The 19,564-nt window shown below is 41.2% G+C and overlaps 1 protein-coding gene across 1 annotated transcript; it reads left to right on the plus strand.

Annotated features, from left to right (window-relative positions):
• Positions 1–4,925: 4,925 nt before the first annotated feature.
• On the plus strand, positions 4,926–16,088 carry TREML4 (triggering receptor expressed on myeloid cells like 4). Its single transcript, XM_054492580.1, is given in 6 exon segments — positions 4,926–4,940; positions 5,310–5,406; positions 8,182–8,526; positions 9,001–9,051; positions 10,593–10,649; positions 15,991–16,088. Coding segments are annotated over 6 exon segments (663 nt in total).
• Positions 16,089–19,564: the final 3,476 nt, after the last annotated feature.

The following is a 19,564-nucleotide window of genomic DNA, read 5'->3' on the forward strand; positions in this document are numbered from 1 at the left end:
ACATTTGGGGAGCAAGAATTAGACAGTATAATTAAATCCATACATTTTCCCCTTATGATTTGTAATGTGGGCATCTTATTTAAGATGTTATTTCCAATATGTAGCCCAATTATATTTTGAATATTGTCTTTTAGACTATATGCAAAGATATTCTCGTAGGTTGATAATGATCAAAGCAGAAATAAAATTGAGACTAAAGAAATAACAGATAATATCAATAATACAAAAAGATGGTTTTTCAAAAAATGAAAAAACCAACAAATTTTTAGCTGGACTAAATAAGAAATAAGAGAAAAGATTCAAATACATAACATCAGATACAAAAATAGAGACATCACAACTGATACAACAGGAATACAAAGGACTCTTACAGATTATTATAGAAAACAATATACCAATAAATTTAAAAACCTAGAGGAAATGGATAAATTCCTGGACACATACAACCTCTGAATATTGAACCAAAAAACAAAACAAACAACACCTGAATACACCAATAATTAGTAACAAGATTGTATCAGTAATAACAAGTCTCTCAATAACAATTTTAAAAAAAGCCCAGGCTCAAATGGTTTCACTGCTGAATTCTGTTGAGGTTTTAAAGAAAAACTAATACAAAAATCTCCTCAAATTACTCCGAAATATTGAGGGGGAAGTAATTCTTCCAAACTAATTCTATGAGGCCAGCATAACCCTGAAATCAAAGCCAGATAAGGACACAACAATAAAAGAAAACTACAGGACAATATTCCTGATAAGCCAGATGCAAAAATCCTCAGCAAAATACTAGTAATCCAAATCCAACAGGAAATCAAAAAGATCATACACCATGATCAAGTGAGATTCATCCCAGGGATGCAAAAATGGTTCAACATATGCAAACCAATAAACACCATACCTCTCATCAACCATCAGTGGTCCTTCAGACAGAAACCATATGAACTTATCAATAGATGCAGAAAAAGCATTTGATAAGGTAAAACATGCCATCGTGATTAAAATTCTCAGTAAATTAGGTATAGAAGGAAAGTACTTCAACACAATGAAGGCCCTATGAGACAATACATAGCTAACATAATACTGAACAGGGGAAAGTTGAAGGGCTTCCTTTAAGATCTGGAACAAGGAAAGAATGCCCATTCTCACCACTCTTATTCAACATAATACTGAAAGTCACAGGCAGGGTAATTAGGCAAGAGAAGGAAATAAAGGGCATTCAAATTGGAAAAGAGAAAGTCGAATTGTCCGTCTTTGCACATGACATGATTGTATATACAGAAAAACCTTAAGACTCTTCCAAAAAACTCTTGGGACTGATAAATGAATTCAGTAAAGTTGCAGAATGTAAAATCAACATTAAAATCAGTAGTGCTTTTATGCATGAACAATAAACTAGGTAAAAAATATCAAGAAAACAATCCAATTTACAATAGCTACCAAAAAAATACCTAGGAATAAATTTAACCAAAATGGTAAAAGATCTCTACAAGGAAACAATAGAACACTGATTTTTTAAAAAACAGAAAAGACACAAAATAATGGGAAGATATCCCATGTTCACAGATTGGAAGAATAATGTTAGAATGATCATATTACCCAAAGCAATCTGTGGATTCAATGAAATCCCTATCAAAACACCAATGACATTCTTCACAGCAATAGGAGAAAAACTTCAAAATTCATATGGAGCCACAAAAGAACTCAAATAGCCAAAACAATGTGGAGCAAAAATAACAAAACTGGAGGCATCATACTACTTGATTTCAGAATACTTTATAGTATAGTAACCAAAAGAGCATGATACTGGCACAAAAACCAGTATATAGATTAATAAGCAGTATGGAGAACCCAGAAATTAATCTACCTACCTACAACCAACTGACATTTGACAAAGGCACCAATAGCATACATTGGAAAAAGGACAGTCTCTTCAGTAGATGGTACTGACAAAAATGGCTATCCATATACAGAAGAATAAACCTAGATCCCTATCTCTTAGCCTATACAAAATCAACCCAAAATGGATTAAAGAACTAAATGTAAGTCTTAAAACTATACAACTACTAAAAGAAAACAGGAGAAATTCTTCTGTATATTGGCCTGAGGAAAGATTTTATGAGCAAGACTTCAAAAGCACAGCAACAAATACAAAAGTAAACAAATGGGATTATAAGAAACTATAAAGCTTCTGTATAGCAAAGTAAATAATCGACAAAAGGAAAAGACAACCTATAAAATGGGATAAAATATTTGCAAACTATACATCTGACAGAATATATGTGTATTATCCAGAATATACAAGAAACTCAAACATCTCAACAGAAAAAAAAAACAAACAATCCAATTTAAAAGGGTGCAAATGATCTGAACAGACATTACTTAAAAGAATATATACAAATGGCCAATAAATATATGTTTTGTCTTGGTATCACTAATCATTAGAAAATAGCAAATCAAAATCATAATATGATATCATCTCACCAAGGTTAGAATGGCTGTTATCAAAAAGACAAAAAAAATGACAAATGCTGACAAGGATGTGGAGGAAAGGGAAATCTTTATACACTGCTGGCAGGAATATAAACTAGTATGGACTCTATGGATAACAGTATAAAGGTACCACAAAAATCTTCAAATGGAACTACCATATGATATAGCAATCCCACTACTGGGTATGTATTCAAAGGAAGGAAAATCAGTATACTGAAGCAATATCTACACCACCATGTTTATTGCAGGACTAGTCACAATAGCCAAGATGGGGAATCAACCCAAATGAAAAATGAATGGATAAAGAAAATGTGACATAAATGCACAAGAGAATACTATTCAGCCATAGAAGAATAAAATCCTGTAATTTGCAGCAATATGGATGACCCTGGAGGGCATTATGTTAAATGAAATAAGGAGGAACAGAAAGTAAAACGCAGCATGTTCTTACTCACATGTGAAAGCTAAAACTACTGATCTCATGGAGTAAAGAGTAGAACAGAGGTTACTAGAGGCTGACAGTGGTAGGGAAAAGGTTAAAGGGGATAGGCAGAGATTTGTTAAAGGATACAAAATTACAGCTAGAGAGGAAGAGTATGGTCTAGGTGTTCTATACCACTGTTGCATGACGATAGTTACAGTAATATAGTATATATTCTCAAATAGAGAGAGGATATTGAATATTCTCAACACAGAGAAATGATAAATGTTTGAGATGATGGATATGCTAATTATCCTGATCTGAAAACTCTATATTATGTGTATCATAACACTATGTACTCCCACAAATATGTACAATTATTAGGTGTCAATAACAAAAACAAATAAAAAGTAAAGAGTAAATTAATGAAAATTAATAAAAAATAAACATTCAGTCCCTCAGTTACACTTGCCACATGACAGGTACTCAACAACTACGCATGGCTACTGGCTACAATGATGGACAGGGAGAGAGAACATTTTCACCATCACAGAAAATTATACAGGATGTTACTGCTACATATAGAATGGCATGCTTCACTGAGGCACAGACTTCTGCCTCAGTATAACTGGCCAGCTAACAAAGCATTCAGCTCCTTACTATAAATTTATCTTCTTATTAATACAGATTAAACATCTTATAGCACAACATGTTTTGACACCTCCTGAGTGCTTTGGTTGATAGTTTTTATTTCTTTAAAGTAGTTTTTCCTCTGAAAGGGAAAAAAAATTATATTTCTGATCTTTTGTCTCAAGGAAAGACTTGCTATTTTTCTTCTTCTTTTTTTTTTTTTCTCTTTGGTGTGTGTGTTTGTGTGCCTCAGTCTCTTTGCCCTTTATCCCCTGAGTCTCCTCCACAAGGGTCATGTCTTTGTGCTTACCAGCGCAGGCCATTTGGATGGATGATAGGCACTGTCAGGGAGGCAAAACATCCTAAAACATCCTCTACCTTCTTAGGATCTTCATCTGAGAGCCTGTGAATTAAACTAACAAAAGGCAGATGAATACAAGGAAAAGCATATAATTTTTATTAAGATTTATGTGCATGGCAGTTCACAGGAAAGAAATGAAACTCAAATAAACAGAACCAGGGGTTCACAGACCATTTTACAATTGAAAAGGGGGTTTGGGCTTCAAGGGGCAATATATCTTTGGAAGCGACTAGGAAATCTATGGGGGGAACTAATGACAGACAAGGGCTAATTTAGCAAGATGTTTATGCAAACTCCTCTCAGTGTTGACTCTCCATCTTTTATGAGTGCTGTTCTACTCCAGAAGTGGGGGACAGATCCAAAAAGGGAATTTTATGCTCTGTTTATAGGCAGATATGGAGAGGACAGAGAATTTTGCTTGGACCTTCTGGTTCACACTTGTCTTCAGCTCAAAATCATCCTTATGCTGAAGTGGCATATTTTGGGATAGTATATTCCAGAAGCCTTAAGGACACACTGCCTGAAGTCAGGCTGGATGGGGCAGCTCAGCAGTGGGTATGCATTGGGTATGTGTTTGAGGACCAGGTTCAAATGCTCAGCACAGCTGTGACATTCTCTGTGAAATCTTGGGCATGTCCCTGCCGCACTCTCCAGCTCAAACTCCACAGTGAAAAAGGAAGGAGGCTGGAGATGTGCTCTGTGGCCCCTTCCATATCAGACCAACAAACACACAGGGACAACACCACAGGGATGAGCAAGGCAGGGCTCCGGAAGTGAGAGAAGCAGTCCTGGCCCACAGGGAACTGACAGTGTGGCTGGAAAGGAAGAGTGTGCACAGTAGAGTAGCAGCAGAACATGGCACAGGATCAGGAGCCATAGTGTGCAGCCAGCCACTAAGTACTCAGGGGCATGGAGTCATGAGCTGCCATGTGACCCCACTCAAGTGAGATTAGTTTACTGGGAAGGGGGCCAAGCACCAGCACAGTCTGAGGCAGGACCTGCATGGCAGGCAGTGCTAGGGCCATGGCGTCTAGACATGTAGGAAGCTAGAGATGGTGGTAAACATCGATTATAAGACCTTAATGCAGGCAGAGGCCTTTTCCTGAGCCGAGAAGTCCAGTTAGACAAAGTAGCTGAGCTGCTAGGTCAGATAGTGTTGAGAGCACAAGGTCACGTGCAGGAAGTAGCTGGAGACCCCTGCTCCTTTTTTTCTCTCTTACTTAACTATCCTCCTCATGCCTAATGACAGGTTGGGCTCCAGCCCTCCTGGTCCTCTTCCTCAGAAACTCCAGGTTCTCACCTCCTCCTGCCTCTTGTCCTTCTTCCTAGGGCTCCTGGGGTATCCATTCCACAGCAGGACCAGGGACAAGTGGGTCTTCAGAAGACCGGAATTCCTGCCCATTTTAGGGTGTTGAAGTGATCCCGTTGTCTCAACAAGACACCGTGAAGACTGAACGCACTGAGGGAGAGCTCGCTGATGTAACACTAAGGAAAAACCAGCCCTGTGAGTTCCACACCTACAGGGACATATCCATAGCCACTGTGCAGAGTGGCAAGCAGACCTGGGATGAACGAGTCCCTTGAATGGCTGCAGTCACTCTGCTTTACACCTAGCCATACTAAGATTTCTTAAAACTTTGCTGTTTGTTATGTATCAAGTGATTATTCATATGCTTTGTGTAAATCATTTCTATACATATTAAAATTAATCTTTTACACTTAGAATGCTTTCAGATTCACAGAAGAGTTGTGTAGGTATTGCATACTTCCTTCATGTGCTATGTTCAATGTCTTCTATTATTAATATAGTCCAATAGTATGCTACATTTCTCACAATTAATGAGTTGATATTGATACATTACTATAATTTTACAAAATTGTTGAGTAGAACTCATATATTTATAATGCGTGGCAGGATAGTTTGATGTGTGTATTAACTGTGAAATTACTAAATCAAGCAATACCACATATACTTAATTTTTTTCTGGTGAGAACATTTAAAATCTATTCTCTGTCATTTTCAAGTGTACAATTCATAGTTATGAACTGCACTCACCATACTGTGCAATAGATCTCTTGAACTTATTTTTTCTGTCTAACTTAAATTGTGTTTCTTCAACAATACCTACCCAGTCTGTCCAATTCCCAGCCTCTGGTAATGCCATTCTACTCTGTTTCTGTGGTAGATTTTATTAATTGAAGTCCCTACTTCATTCAGATTACCCTGGCTTTTACCTCGTATACTTTCTGTGCTCCAGGATCCCACCTAGGAAGCCACATTGCTTTTAGTCTTCATGTCTACTTAGGCTCCTCTTATCCATGGCAGTTTCTGAGAATTATTTCTTAGCTTTGATGGCCTTGACAGTTTTGAGGAATGCTGCTCAGGTAGTTTGTAGAATGTCCCTCATGTGGAATTTGTTTGATGTTTTTCTCCTGGGGCTAGTGGCTTTGGGGAAGGAGACTGCACAGCTAATTGCCCTGTCATCACATCAAGTCAATGACACATTCTAACAACCAGAGTTATCCCTGTGGGTCTGCACTTTGGTCGCCTGGCTGCCACAGTAAGTGTCAGTTTTCTCCACTGTACAGTTACTCTTCTCCTCCTTCCCATGCTATCCTCTGGAGGAAAGTCACCTGCACAGCCCATGCTTAAGCAGTGGGAATTTATGCTTCTGCTTTGAGGGCAGAATACCTGTAAGAGTTGTTTGCAATCTCTCTCAGTCTCTTCAGGCTGCTATGAGAAGATGCCTTAGACTGGGGACTTTCTAAATAATAGAAATCTCTTTCTCAAAGTTCTGGAGTCTGGGAAGTCAAAGATCAAGGTGTCAGTGGATTTGGTATCTGCTGAGGGCTGCTCTCTGCTTCCAAGGTGGCACTTTCTTGCAGTAACCTCAGTTGACTGAAGGCATGAACACTGTCCTCACGTGGCAGACAGGGCAAATCTGCTTCCTGCAATCTCTGGTATAAGGGCATTAATTGCATTCTTGAGGGTGACGCTCTCATGACTTAAGATTTTCCCACAAGATCCCACCTCTTAACTCTATCACATGGAAATTAAGTTTGAATATGCGAGATGGGGAAACACCAACATTCTGAACACAGCAGAATCCTTATCCATGGGATATTTATCTATTCTCTCCCAGTTCTGTATTCAATCATTTACTTACATCAGCACAGACTCCTAGAGATTTAATATATACATTGGGTAGTAATCCAGTACCACTTGATTTTGTTGCTAGATATTGGCCATTTTCTTCTTCTGTACATTTTACACACACGTTGTTCTTTCATCCACTCATGTATTCATCCAACAAGCACTGATTGAGATGATACTGAGCTACCATAACTGATCCACTCCTGCCTGCCTTCCCCTCCAAATATCCCTGACCAGCACTCTCTTTCCTCCCTGCTCTCCTGGCCCCACCATTTCCAGGGAACACCTTATAATTCCTGGGATTAAAATCTGCCCTCTACAAAATGTCCCAGGGTCAAAACTCATCATCGACCCACGATGGCTGAAACCAGAAGGACTCAGGGGTCTGGTCATGCCTCCAAGGGCTCTGACCACCTATAGGAAGTGCATAGAGAGAAGGAAAGAGGGATGACTCCAGCTTTGTTCACCAGCTTTATTCTTGGCTATGTGTTGAGAGCTGCCCCTAGCAATAGAGGAGCAGTATAATGGGCTGGAAGGCGTAAAGCAGCAGACATGGGGAGAAGTCCAGTGAAAGGCTGCAGAGCAACACAGGAGGGCTGAGGTGCCCAGGCCCAGAGACAGACCTTGTAGCAGATGGCTGCTGTCCAGGCCTGGCTGCCCCTCCTCCCCTGGTCTGCAGAGCCCGCCCTCCCAGGCTGACCATTTCCCTAGCAAGGCATTGACCTTCCTCAATTTTCCCAGCTGAGAGACACTGGGAACCTGGAGCAGAATCAGGCCCAGTGTCTGACTCCCTCTCCTAAGAGGGCTCCCCTTTTTCTCCTCTCCTCCGCTGTCAGAAACAGATTTGGGCTGGAATGGCCTGGGGGGGTCCACACCTGCTGCTTCCACCTGTGCTGCTGCTGCTACTGGTCTCAGGTGACATGGAGGGAAAGAGGGCAGGGGGTGTAAGGAGTGGGATGAAGAATGAGTGGAGTGGGGAAGCAGCGTGGCTCTGTGACCACAGGACAGAATTTAGGGGCCCTCTTCCATGTGTGGGCATCAGAAGTAATTCCCTCTCCCCTTCCCCAGCCTGTGATGGGGGAGGTTGGGTACCTTCAGAGCTCTGACCTGGGTCTCTTTCTGCAGGTTCCTGGGTAAAGGGTGCTGTGCCTGAAGAACTTCACAAACACCCAGGACAGACCCTCCTCCTGCAATGCCAGTACTCACTCAAGAGAGGACCCTATCAGCCCAAATCCTGGTGTCAGCAGATATCTCCAAGTCGGTGTACCTTACTTGTCACCAGCTCCAAGCCCTGGACAGCAGTTCAGAAGTCTCGTTACACAATCTGGGACGAGCCCAATGCTGGCTTCTTCAACATCACCATGATTCAGCTGACACAGAACGACTCGGGATTCTACTGGTGTGGAATCTACAACACTTCCGAAAACGTCATCACTGTTCTTAGAAATATCAGCCTGGTGGTGTCTCCAGGTGAGCTCTTTTCTTGAGGAAATGCCTCTGTGCCACCCCCCAGGGACCTGAAGGAAATGTCACTTACCCCCTCCCATGCCTCTATCATCCCCCATCCTGCCAGGTCTTCTGCTCTGGTCCGAGGGGAGCAAAGATCCTGTCCCCAGACAGGGACTCTCACCTCTTCTTCACCCGGTACATCCTAGCCTCAACTGTTGGGAAGATACCCCCAGAGGACCCTGGACAGAGACACAGTCTCTGTCACTCTGCGTCTCTCTTTGTCTTACACAGGCACACCCACCACTCTTCTTTTCACACACACACTAACACACACATACCAAGAGCTCTGTCATGCAGATCTTATACACAGGCCACTCCTGGCCTAAGACATCCTGAGGGTTTGGCTCTGGGGCCCTACCTCCTCTCATGTATGGGGTAGACCCCACTGTCTTCTGGGCCCCTGAAGAGTCATTGTCTGCTGTCTTTTCTCTTTAGCCCCAACCACGTCTCCTATGTGGACCCTCCCCTGGCTCCCAACAAGCACAGGTAGGTTGGAGGCTTCGGTGGGGGGAGATTAGAGGAGTCACCAGGCAGCTTGGGAGCCTCAGATTCAGGGAAGGGGAAACCAGGGAGGCCTGCCTCTGAGGACTGATCTCTTGGGGCCTGGGCTGGTGGGAAGCTACCTTCAGGGCCCACTGTCTCCTGGGGAGAGAAACATGCACTATCTGATGTGATCAGAAGATCGCCATGTTCTCACGATGATGGGAGGGTGTCCCCAGAGGGAAGTCCATATGGAACACCTTGCACACGTGTGTCCCAGCCCTCCTGCCCCTGGCCTCCCACCAGCATGGAGAGGATAGTGCCAGACTTAACTTTAGCTGGGTATGGAGATCTCAGGCCTCAGTTACCCTTAGCCTGAGGGACCCTTAGGGGCTGCCTCTGGCCCCTCTCCCCTTCCTCTCACACTTTTGGGACCCAATCCCATTCTCTATTCTGGTCCCCTGGGCAGCCACTGTCTTCTTTGTGTCCTCCTTGGTTCTGATCACTTCTCCAGAGGGGACCTCTGGCCATCCCTCCGTCAATGGCTCTGAGACCAGATAAGTCAGAGGTTTTAACACTGGGAGGGAGGTCTTGGGAAGGGAGGGCCTGATTAACTCCTGAACCTTGGAATCAGGTCCAGGGCACCCAAGGATCCTTCTCTGGTGGGTTGGGGCATAGGTTACAGCCGTGGAGCCCCCAGGCTACGACTCAAAGTTTGGTAGTGAGGAAAGGGGCATAGGATGCAGGTCGTTAATTGTGGAGGAACCATGGAAAAGACAGTTCAATATGGGTTTCTGAAATGAGACAAAATGGAACCCAGAAAATGTGGAAACAGGAGGCCATGTTGGTGTGTTGAAGGATGAGTATGAATAGAGTCACTGCAGCCTGGGGCAGATGGTGGCTGGAGATGTCAGCCAGAGAAAGATGAGAGGCATACTGTTAAATTCTGCTTCTATTCTTGTAGTCATGGGTTTTGAGGCCATCACAGCCTCCCCTTCACTGGAGGAATAGGCTGCAATAGACTAGGTCATAGGTGCTCTAGGGGACCATGGAGCACAGCAAAAGCCATGAGCTATTGATGGAAATAGACAACCAACTGCCAGAGCATTTGCTCCCTAACCCTCTCCCCCTGCAAACTCCAGCACGGGTAGATTACAAACAGACTATCTCTCAGGGAGTTTGAAGGTAAAACCCTAATCAGAGAACAAGCATGGCAGCTAATGGGGGTCCCTGGGGTCTTGTGCTCTAGGGCAGTGTCCCCAAGCCTGTTAGAAATTGGGCCATAAAGTAGGGAGTGAGTGGCGAGCCACTGAAGTTCATCTGAATTACAGCCTCTTTCCATAGCTTGCATTACCACCATCTGAATTACAGCCTCTTTCCATTGCTTGCGTTACTGCCTGAGCTCTGCCTCCTGTCAAATCAGTGGCAACATTAGATTCTCATAGTAGCATGAACCCTGTTGTGAACTGTGCGTGCGAGGGTTCTGGGTTGCATGCTCCTTATAATTGAATGGCTAATGATCTGTCACTATCTCCCATCACTCCCAGATGGGACCGCCCAGTTGTAGGAAATCAAGTTCAGGGCTCCCACAGATTCTACATTATGTTGAGTTGTATAATTATTTCATTATATATTACAACATGATAATAATAGAAATAAAGTGCACAATAAATATAATGTGCTTTAATCATCCTGAAACCATCCCCGACTCTCAGGTCCGTGGAAAATTTGTCTTCCACAAAACAGTTCCCAGGTGCCAAAAAGGTGGGGGACTGTTGCTTTAGGGCTTTTTCCTCTCATTTTTAACCCTCAACGGCTAGAGGATTTAGTCTTCCGTTCTTTCCCATTACCAGATCCGTATTGAATATGCCCAGTGGAATCTGAATTTACAAGCCAAAATGCCTAGGCTCTTAGTAGAAGCACTACCTTAAAAGAATGGCAACACACCCAACAACAGAAACCTGTGAAGCAGAACTATGGGAAGTGCCCATTCCCCAGGAACTCTAGGTACCTATGATCAGTCTGGCTAAAGGGGTGAGGGGAGACGTCAACTATGTGGATCATGAGGATGATCCATTGGAAAAAAGAGCCAAATGCTAATCATAGTTGTGAAAAATATTATAGACCACAATATATGTGTTGAAGGATGGCTGTGGCTGGCCAGTGAGCTGTAAGAAGAGTGAGGAGTTCTCATGGAAGGTCCTGGAAAGAACTGGAGATTTAAAAATCAAAGAGAAGTTAGGAGACACGAAGGAGAAGAGTAGATGTACTAATATATGGGTATCAAGAACCCCTATGGGAGATAAAGGATGAAAGAAAGAAATATTTGGAGAAAGAATCCAGGAAATTTTTTCAAAATTATAGAAGAAAAGACCTCAAATGGAAAAGATTAATACATTGCCAAATAGGGGAAAACAGCCAACACACACACAAAAATACCTCTAGACCCATTATGTAAAAGGGAAGAACTTAAAAAGCAGAGGGAAATGTCTGAATGCTTTCAGATCACCTACAAAGTGATAAGAATTAGACTTCTTAAGAGGAACACTAGAGAAAAGAAGACAATTGAGTAATATTTCTAGAGGACTAAAGAAAAACTTTGTATCCAGTGTTTTGTATTCAGCCAAATTGTCACTCCAATGTGAAATCATAAAACCTCTGGATTCTCAAGGCCTCAGAAGGTCTGCCACATGCAAATATCCCCACTGAAAACACTCCTGGAGGAAGGACTCAGCTAGGATGAAAAGTAAACCCTGGACATGCTGCTAGAAGTGAGGGAATAAGTGCGCCCAGCATCTTGGGAAAGTTTGTTTTTATCTTTTTTGATTTATAGAAATGGCAGCTAAGAGCAAAATGAAGAACAAGAGAAAATACATTCATGGTCATTGAAAAATAACATTCTAGACCAGCAGTCCCCAACCTTTATGGCACCAGAGACTGGCTTCGCAGAAGACAATTTTTCCATGGACTTGGAGGTGGGGGATGGTTTCAGGATGACTCAAGCACATAACATTTATTGTGCACTTTATTTATGTTATTATTACATTTTAATATATAATGAAATAATTATGCAACTCACCATAATGTAGAGTCTGTGGGAGCTCTGAGCTTGTTTTCCTGCAACTAGACAGTCTTATCTGGGGGTGATGGGAGACAGTGGCAGATGATCAGGCATTTGATTTTCCTAAGGAATGTGCAACCTAGAACCCTCGCATGCCCCGTTCATAATAGGGTTCATGCTACTACGAGAATCTAAAGCCACCACTCATCTAACAGGAGGCGAAGCTCAGGCAGTGATGGGTGCGATGGGGAGTGGCTGTAAATACTATGAAGCTTCCCTTGCTCACCAGCCACTCCCCTCCTCCTGTGCAGCCAGATTCCTAACAGGCCAGGAACTGGTACTGGTCTGTGACTCAGGGGTTGGGGACCCCTGTTCTAGACAATATCAACATAGGGTGAGAAGGAGAGACCAGAAGCCCATGAAAGGATGGTTGGGTACTTGTCTCATGAGAGGCAATATGTAGATATTAATAAGCTCAATGTAGCAATTGTACTAAATCAATGTAGATAAGAGTCTTCAGGTTAAGTCAAGAGAATGTATACCCTTTCATCCAGCAAAATAAAACTCTAGCCAAAGGAAAGTTGGACTGGAATTTTTAAAAAATAAAGCACAATAAATGGAAAAAATGAAATAAAAAGGTAGAATTAAGTCCTAAAATAAATGCAATTCCAATAAATTTAAGTGGATTAAACTCACAAAATAAGGACAGGGACACTCTGAGTTTTAAAAAGTGCAATGTTATACTATCTATAAGAGATACACATACAAAAAGATTTTAAAAGGTTAAAAGTTAGAAAAATATATTTGACTATTAGGAAACAAAATAAATTCTTCTGGCACTCTTAATATTGAACAAAATAGAATTTAAGGTAAAATGTTATGTCTATAACATTTGTTTATAAAAAAGACAAAGATATGTAAAATATACTGATGAAAGATGCACTTGAATATGAAAATAGACCCATCATAAACGTATATGTGCTTAAATTTTGGCCATGAAATATATCAAGCAACACTATCAGAAATGCAAGGAGAAGTAAATTATTAGCCATTGTAGTTGGAGGTTCACATACCTCTCAGGGGATCAAAGACAAATGAGACAAAACTAAATAGAGGGATTTAAGTTTTAAGCCAAATAACTAATAAATTCCAGTATAATACCATCATATATTTATCAATATGTTACATATTTTATGAGATATTTATAATAATATAGGACACATATAAACTATACTTTTAAATATATAATATTTTCAAATATATAAAATATGTAGTTACAGATTGAAAAATGTTCTAAACTATATAAATATAGTTCTAAACTATATAAATATAAAACATACATATATTATGTATGTTTTATAAAATACAGTATTCATAAATATAAATAGTGTATAAGTACACATATATATGTTTATAACCCTCTACGTAATAAAAACAGATAGCATACATTATTTCAAATACACGGAATGTATTTACAAAAGGACACCTTGTATGAGGACATATAAGAAGCGTGAAGAAATTCTAAAGAATCAGTACGACACAGAATATATTCTCCAAACCTAACACAATGCCATTAGGAATGCATAAGAGAAATAAAATAGCACTTTTCAAACTATTTACTAATACATTCATATATGAATGTTTAAGTATGCAATAAAATATATTTTGATAATATGACCACTATATATTAAAAAGTATGAGGCATAAAATATTAGGGAGTAATTAGTACCTTTGAATATATTTGTTGGAAAACATGAAAGATTTCAAATTAATGAGCTAAGGAAGCATCTCAAGAAGATGGAACGTGAGCATCAGAGCAAGCCCAAAGAATCATATAATTGAATGATTGAAAAAGGAGATCAAAGAAATTCATAATTCATTCTTTAAAAGTTTACGAAGATAGATATGTTCTTGTCAAGACAAAAGAAGATAATAAATAAACAACAAATCAAAGAAAAAGAAGAAAATAGCCACACACTCATTCTACAGATTTTAAAATAAATAAATCCTGAATAAAATCTTGTTGTTTTAAATCCTAGAAGCACACAATTTCATAACAATATGAACTGCCAAGATTAACACAAGAAGAAACAAATTTCAATAGATTAATAAATAGGAAAACTGAAACGGTTGATAAGACCCATCCTCACAGAAAATTCAAGACTCACATGGTTTTCAGGTAACCCAATTTTTAAACAAACATTTGATTTATATTTCATACTAGATGTTGCAGAAAATAGAAAAGAAACAAAAATGGCCCAGGTCATTTGAACAGGTTAGTGTCATCAAAATCTCAGAACTAATTAAAGGGGATACAAAAAAATTAAATTATAGGTTCATTTCTCTGATGCACATTGGGTCAATTCCCGAATTACCATTAGCTAACTGAATTCAAGAGTGCATTGAAAAGAAGACTGATTATAATTGAGGAGAGTTTTAACACAAAACAAAAAGGATTGTTCAACTTTAGAAAATCTATTAATATAAGTAAACCAAATTGATAAACTACAGGAAAAAAGTCAACTGCTGCACAAAAAGCATTTGGGAACCTTGAGCACATTTATGTTATATGAAAAAGCTCTTAATAAAATGGAAGTAAGAACAGATAACTTGGTAAAGATTGTACACCAATGATTACCATAAAGATTAGTTATTGGAGGTATAAACTCAAATTAAGCATTTTCATAGCTACCATAAATGTCTTCTAAAATATTAGAGATTCTGATAAATGTTTGAAGGAAAGGAAAACAGGTTACAAGAAAGAAGATTAGACAAGAAGAGGAAAAACTGTCATGACTTGCAGATGATGGGATCATCTACCCAGAAAAAGAATGAGAAACAACAAACTATTAGATCTCACAAGAGCTTAGCAAGGCTGCCAGATACAAAATCAACTGACATACATTACAAATAGATTTCTATGAGGAATAATCATTTAGAAAAATAAGATTGTTTTCATTACAGTCACAAAGTCTATAAAGTTTCTAGAAAGAATTAATTTAACCAAGACCTATTTGGAGAAAAGTATAAAATGCTAAAAAATGACAGGTGATCTGAATAAATAGAAACAATCCATGACTTTGGAAGAGGCAATAACATTGTAAATATGTCAATTTCTCCCAAATTAAAAAGTCTTTAAATGTAATCCCAAACACAACTTGTTTACTTTTGTAAAGAACTTGAAAAATTTACTCTAAAATTATATGAAAAAGGAAGATACATGACTAGCTAAGTCAACCATGAAAAAGTGAAAATAAAAAGAGCTCACTGACTTTATCATATATTAAGTAATACCGAGGCAGAAAGTTACCGAGGCCACAAGAGAAAGCAGATTTGCTGGGACAGGGTAGTCCTAGATCAGAGCTAGGCAGGCCAGGAGTGGGGGCTACACAGAGGGGACGAGGGAGGACCCCTGGGACCAACAGACAGGAGGTCTAGGTGTGTGCTGTCACTGCTCCTAAGGGTCTGGTCAGGTCCTGTGCAGTCTCTAGGCCTCATTTCCTCAGATGTGATATCTTGGCTGGTCTTGAAGATGCACTTGGCTCTGATTCCTAAGAGGCTCCTGATGGTCCCGTCCTACCTGACCTGGTTAGGGAGAATTCCTGCTCCCCCAGCTCTATCCCTCCCCTTCCCGGAACTCCAATCCCTTGTTCTTCCCCTGGCCAGCTTTTTCCTCCATTCAAGACTTTGAGGTTCCTTCTGACTAGGTCCCCTCTCAGTCCCAGAGACCTCTGTGGCTCCTGACCCATACCCCTGTGTCATAGTCAGTTCAGGGTGGGCCTCTATACAAACAGCTCCAGCTACAAGGGGCCTGGCTAAGGGACACAGCAGCAGCAGGTGACATCCTGGCCCAAGTCCATCCTCCTTTCTCCTTCTTCCCTGCAGGAAATCAAGAGCCCCTGCCTGCCTTGGCTCAGGTGGCCCCAGATTCCTGGTCTCCATGCTGTGTGGACTCCTCCTGGCCAAGGGCCTGATGCTGTGAGTCCTGTTTGTGCTCCTGACCTGAAGGTGCCACAGGTGAGAGGGGCCTGGATATGGCCTGTGGGGCAATGGAGCTGGGGCCAGATTCTGTTCCTAGAAAGATGGCTAGGAAGAAGCAGCCAGGTCACAGAGGCAGGAAAAATGACAGCTGGTAACAATTTAAATATGTGTTTCCTTGCAATCTCTGCCTTCCTGCAGACACAGACCTTAGAAAGAGACAGAGGCTTTCTGGGAGTCCCATCCCAGGGCTCTGCCTCTGTCTCTGTCCTGAGAGGAAAAAGACCAGGAGGACAAAGCTGAGAGTGCCTGGGTAGAAGGTTTAGGAGACAGGAAGGGGCAGGGAAGGAAGCAGGTGACAGAGAGAAGGTGGGGGAGGGGCGGGAAGAGGAGTAACAAGTAACAGGGACAGGGTGAGACAAAGGATCAGAAAAGCACGACTTCCATTCATGACTTTCCACCTCTTGCCCCATCTCAGGACAGCAGTGATGAGGTTTCTGATTGTCCCAGCACAGCCTTGTCCCAGGACCCTTGGGTGCATGAGCCACAGCCATGGATCCAGGATGAATCCCAGTTCTTCCCCTGCCCAGCTGTTGGAAGCCGGCCTAAGCATTGCTCCCCACCTCCTTGTGAGGGAAGGCCAGCGCTAAGCCTATTGGAGAGAACTTTCAGCCCCGGAACTCCCCAGTGGTGACCCCTCACCACTGCACTGAGCCCCCTTAGATCTACTTCCCCTGCCCTGACTTTCGCCATTGGGAAGACCTGGGGCAGGGGTTTCTGCATCCGGGTCAACGCCCAGCTCAGCATCTTCAGCTGTGCCCGGGCTCCTCTCCAGCACTCTGTGGTTCTCTCAGCCCCACCTCAGCAGGTCTCCAGGATCCCTCACATTTCCCCTGTTTGTTGCCTGTGGTCTGCCCAGGAGTCCTGTGAATTTCCTCCTGTGCTTAATTAAATTCAGCCTCTGAACTGAAATGTGTCAGGGGCAGCTGAGCAAGAGAGCAGTTGTATCCCCTCACCTTCCTCCCGTCCCACCCCAGATATCCTAAATGAGAGAGAAATGACTTAAAATAAATGATAAAATTGAAACTAAGAAAGGCTGTAATCAGCAGCCTGGAAGCTAAGGAAGATCTAGAAGTAAAAGAAAAAACTAGATGCATTAAAATGACATGAGCAGGCGACTCGGTAGCCTAAAACAGGACCCAGAACATTCATCCGTAAATGGAATCTGACAATCTGGGGCCCAAATTCTGTTTGCTTAACATGTGAGAAGATTTACAGCCTAAAAGAGAAAATCAAGTTGAACTAACAATAATTGATGGGGGGTGAAAGATAAATGTTTTAGGGAACAGAAGAGGAGCACATATTTATGAAGCAAGAAGAGATACAGTCATTTTCCAACTAACATCTAGTGAGACTGGGATTGACCACTCAGAATGGGGGTCCACCATGAGCAACCAATTTGAGGTACCAGTGCATAGCAGCTGAATGCCAGCCCTGAAAAAGACCACCATAAAGAGAGCATCATTTTCTTTTGCTCTTTTGGGGATGGGGCATCAAACAAAAGTCTCTTCATGTATATCTCAGCTCCTGCCACATGATCATCACCTATCTGTGAGAGGCATCACTTTTGCTTTGTTTATTTATTTTTTTAATCCTCATTCCCTATTTCCACTTGCCTTCCTCTCCGAGACAACCACTCTAATGCATTTGGTATGTAACTTTAAATTCGAATGTATTCTTGTAAAACATGCAGTATTTTTTTTTCCATGACTATGTTTTCACTTACATAAAAGAAATTGTGATAGACCCTTTTCATATGCTTGTCTTACTCCTTGCTAGGCGCATATACACAGCCCACTTCTTTTCAGTGCTTATTCCATTGCATACATATCCCACAGAGCATCTTTCCCAACCCAGGGTGCATATGCTTTTTTGCCTTCACTTTTCTATATCATAAATGATGCTGTAATGAATACCCTCCTTCACGTTCTCTTGTGGAATCATGTGAGACTTCCTTTAGGACTTATACACAGGTGGCATCAGCTGGGTTGTAGGATCTCAGACATCTAATTAATACTGCCAGCTTGTGTTCCCTGAACCAAGAATCTAGACACTAGCGATTATGTGTTTTCTTTGAGTCTATGTGAAGTACACAGCACAACCTATGGAATGGTATTGCCAATAAAAAAAAATGGAAGGCAAGAATAAACGTAGCTGAGTGATGCTACATGGGGCTAGATATACGATTATCTCTACTTTTGTGTATGCTTGGAAATTTTCATAATTAAAGTGGTACCTAAAATTAAACGCTTGTGTCTTGAAGCCACTGCTATTTGGTTTTCAGTCATATGTGGCTGAACCCAATTCTTTCTTGATTTATTGAACTTTTACAACTGCAGTAGGTTGGGAAAAGTTCACTTGTATGGAAATATTGAGCTTCACTTAACATTGATAGTGGGATAAAAATGGACTAAATAAAAATATGTCTTCCTTAATCAGATGCTAAGAGCTAGCATTTAGCTATAACTTTTAAATATTTTATCTTAACATCCTTGGCCTCAAAATTGTCATAATTCCCTTAACCACAATTTTCAAGCAGGTGGTAAATTCTGCGTCATAAGTTAACATCTAAAAAACGTATCTTTCTTTAAAATTTTGAACATTTTTTATTGTTTTCTTACCTTCACAGTGTTGCTGTGGAAATGTTTGATAATAATCTGATAGTTATTCATCTCTACTGACCAATTTTATCTCTGGAACATTTTATAATTTTCTTTTGGAAATTTTTATTATAATATGTGTAATGTGGGGTAATTATCCATTTTTTTCTTTTTCTTTTTTTTTTCTTTTTGGGCGAAAAAGGGGGAGAAGAGTCAGGGGGTGGTTGGGAAGCCCAGCGACGAAAGAGGGAGGGAGCAGGAAGCCAAAAGCCTGCATCACCCGGTATTCCCAGGCGGAATCCCATCCAAGTACTAACCAGGCCGACCCTGCCTGGGTCGTGCCTCGGGCACGTTCAGGGTGGTATGAGCCTAGAGGCCAGCAGTGGCGCCTGGCTGCCCCAACAGCCCGCGGTGCTGCAGCGGCAGACCTCCACGAAGAGGTGCCGGGCTCCCGCGGGGACACAGGCGAGCGGAAAAGGGGGAGAAGAGTCAAGAGGTGGTTGGGAAGCCCGGCGACAAAATGAGTAAAGAGGGAGGGAGCAGGAAGCCAAAAGCTTGATTATCCATTCTATCTGGAACTCTCTGAACACATTCAATCTGATGTCTTACATATTTGTTTAATTCGGAAAAATCCTTGGTATTATTTTTTCAAGAAGTTCTTCTACTCTATTTACTCCTTTTTCTCCTTTGAGGACTTCTTTGAGGAGATATTGACATTTCTGTTTCTATCCTCCATACCTCTTAATGTTTCTCTTACACTTTCTATCACTTTATTCCTTCCTAATGCCTTTAGGGAGTGCTCCTTGACTCTTTCCCTTAC

This window comes from Pongo pygmaeus, chromosome 5 (assembly GCF_028885625.2).
Source record: "Pongo pygmaeus isolate AG05252 chromosome 5, NHGRI_mPonPyg2-v2.0_pri, whole genome shotgun sequence".
In the NCBI taxonomy this organism is placed as follows: Eukaryota; Metazoa; Chordata; class Mammalia; order Primates; family Hominidae; genus Pongo; species Pongo pygmaeus.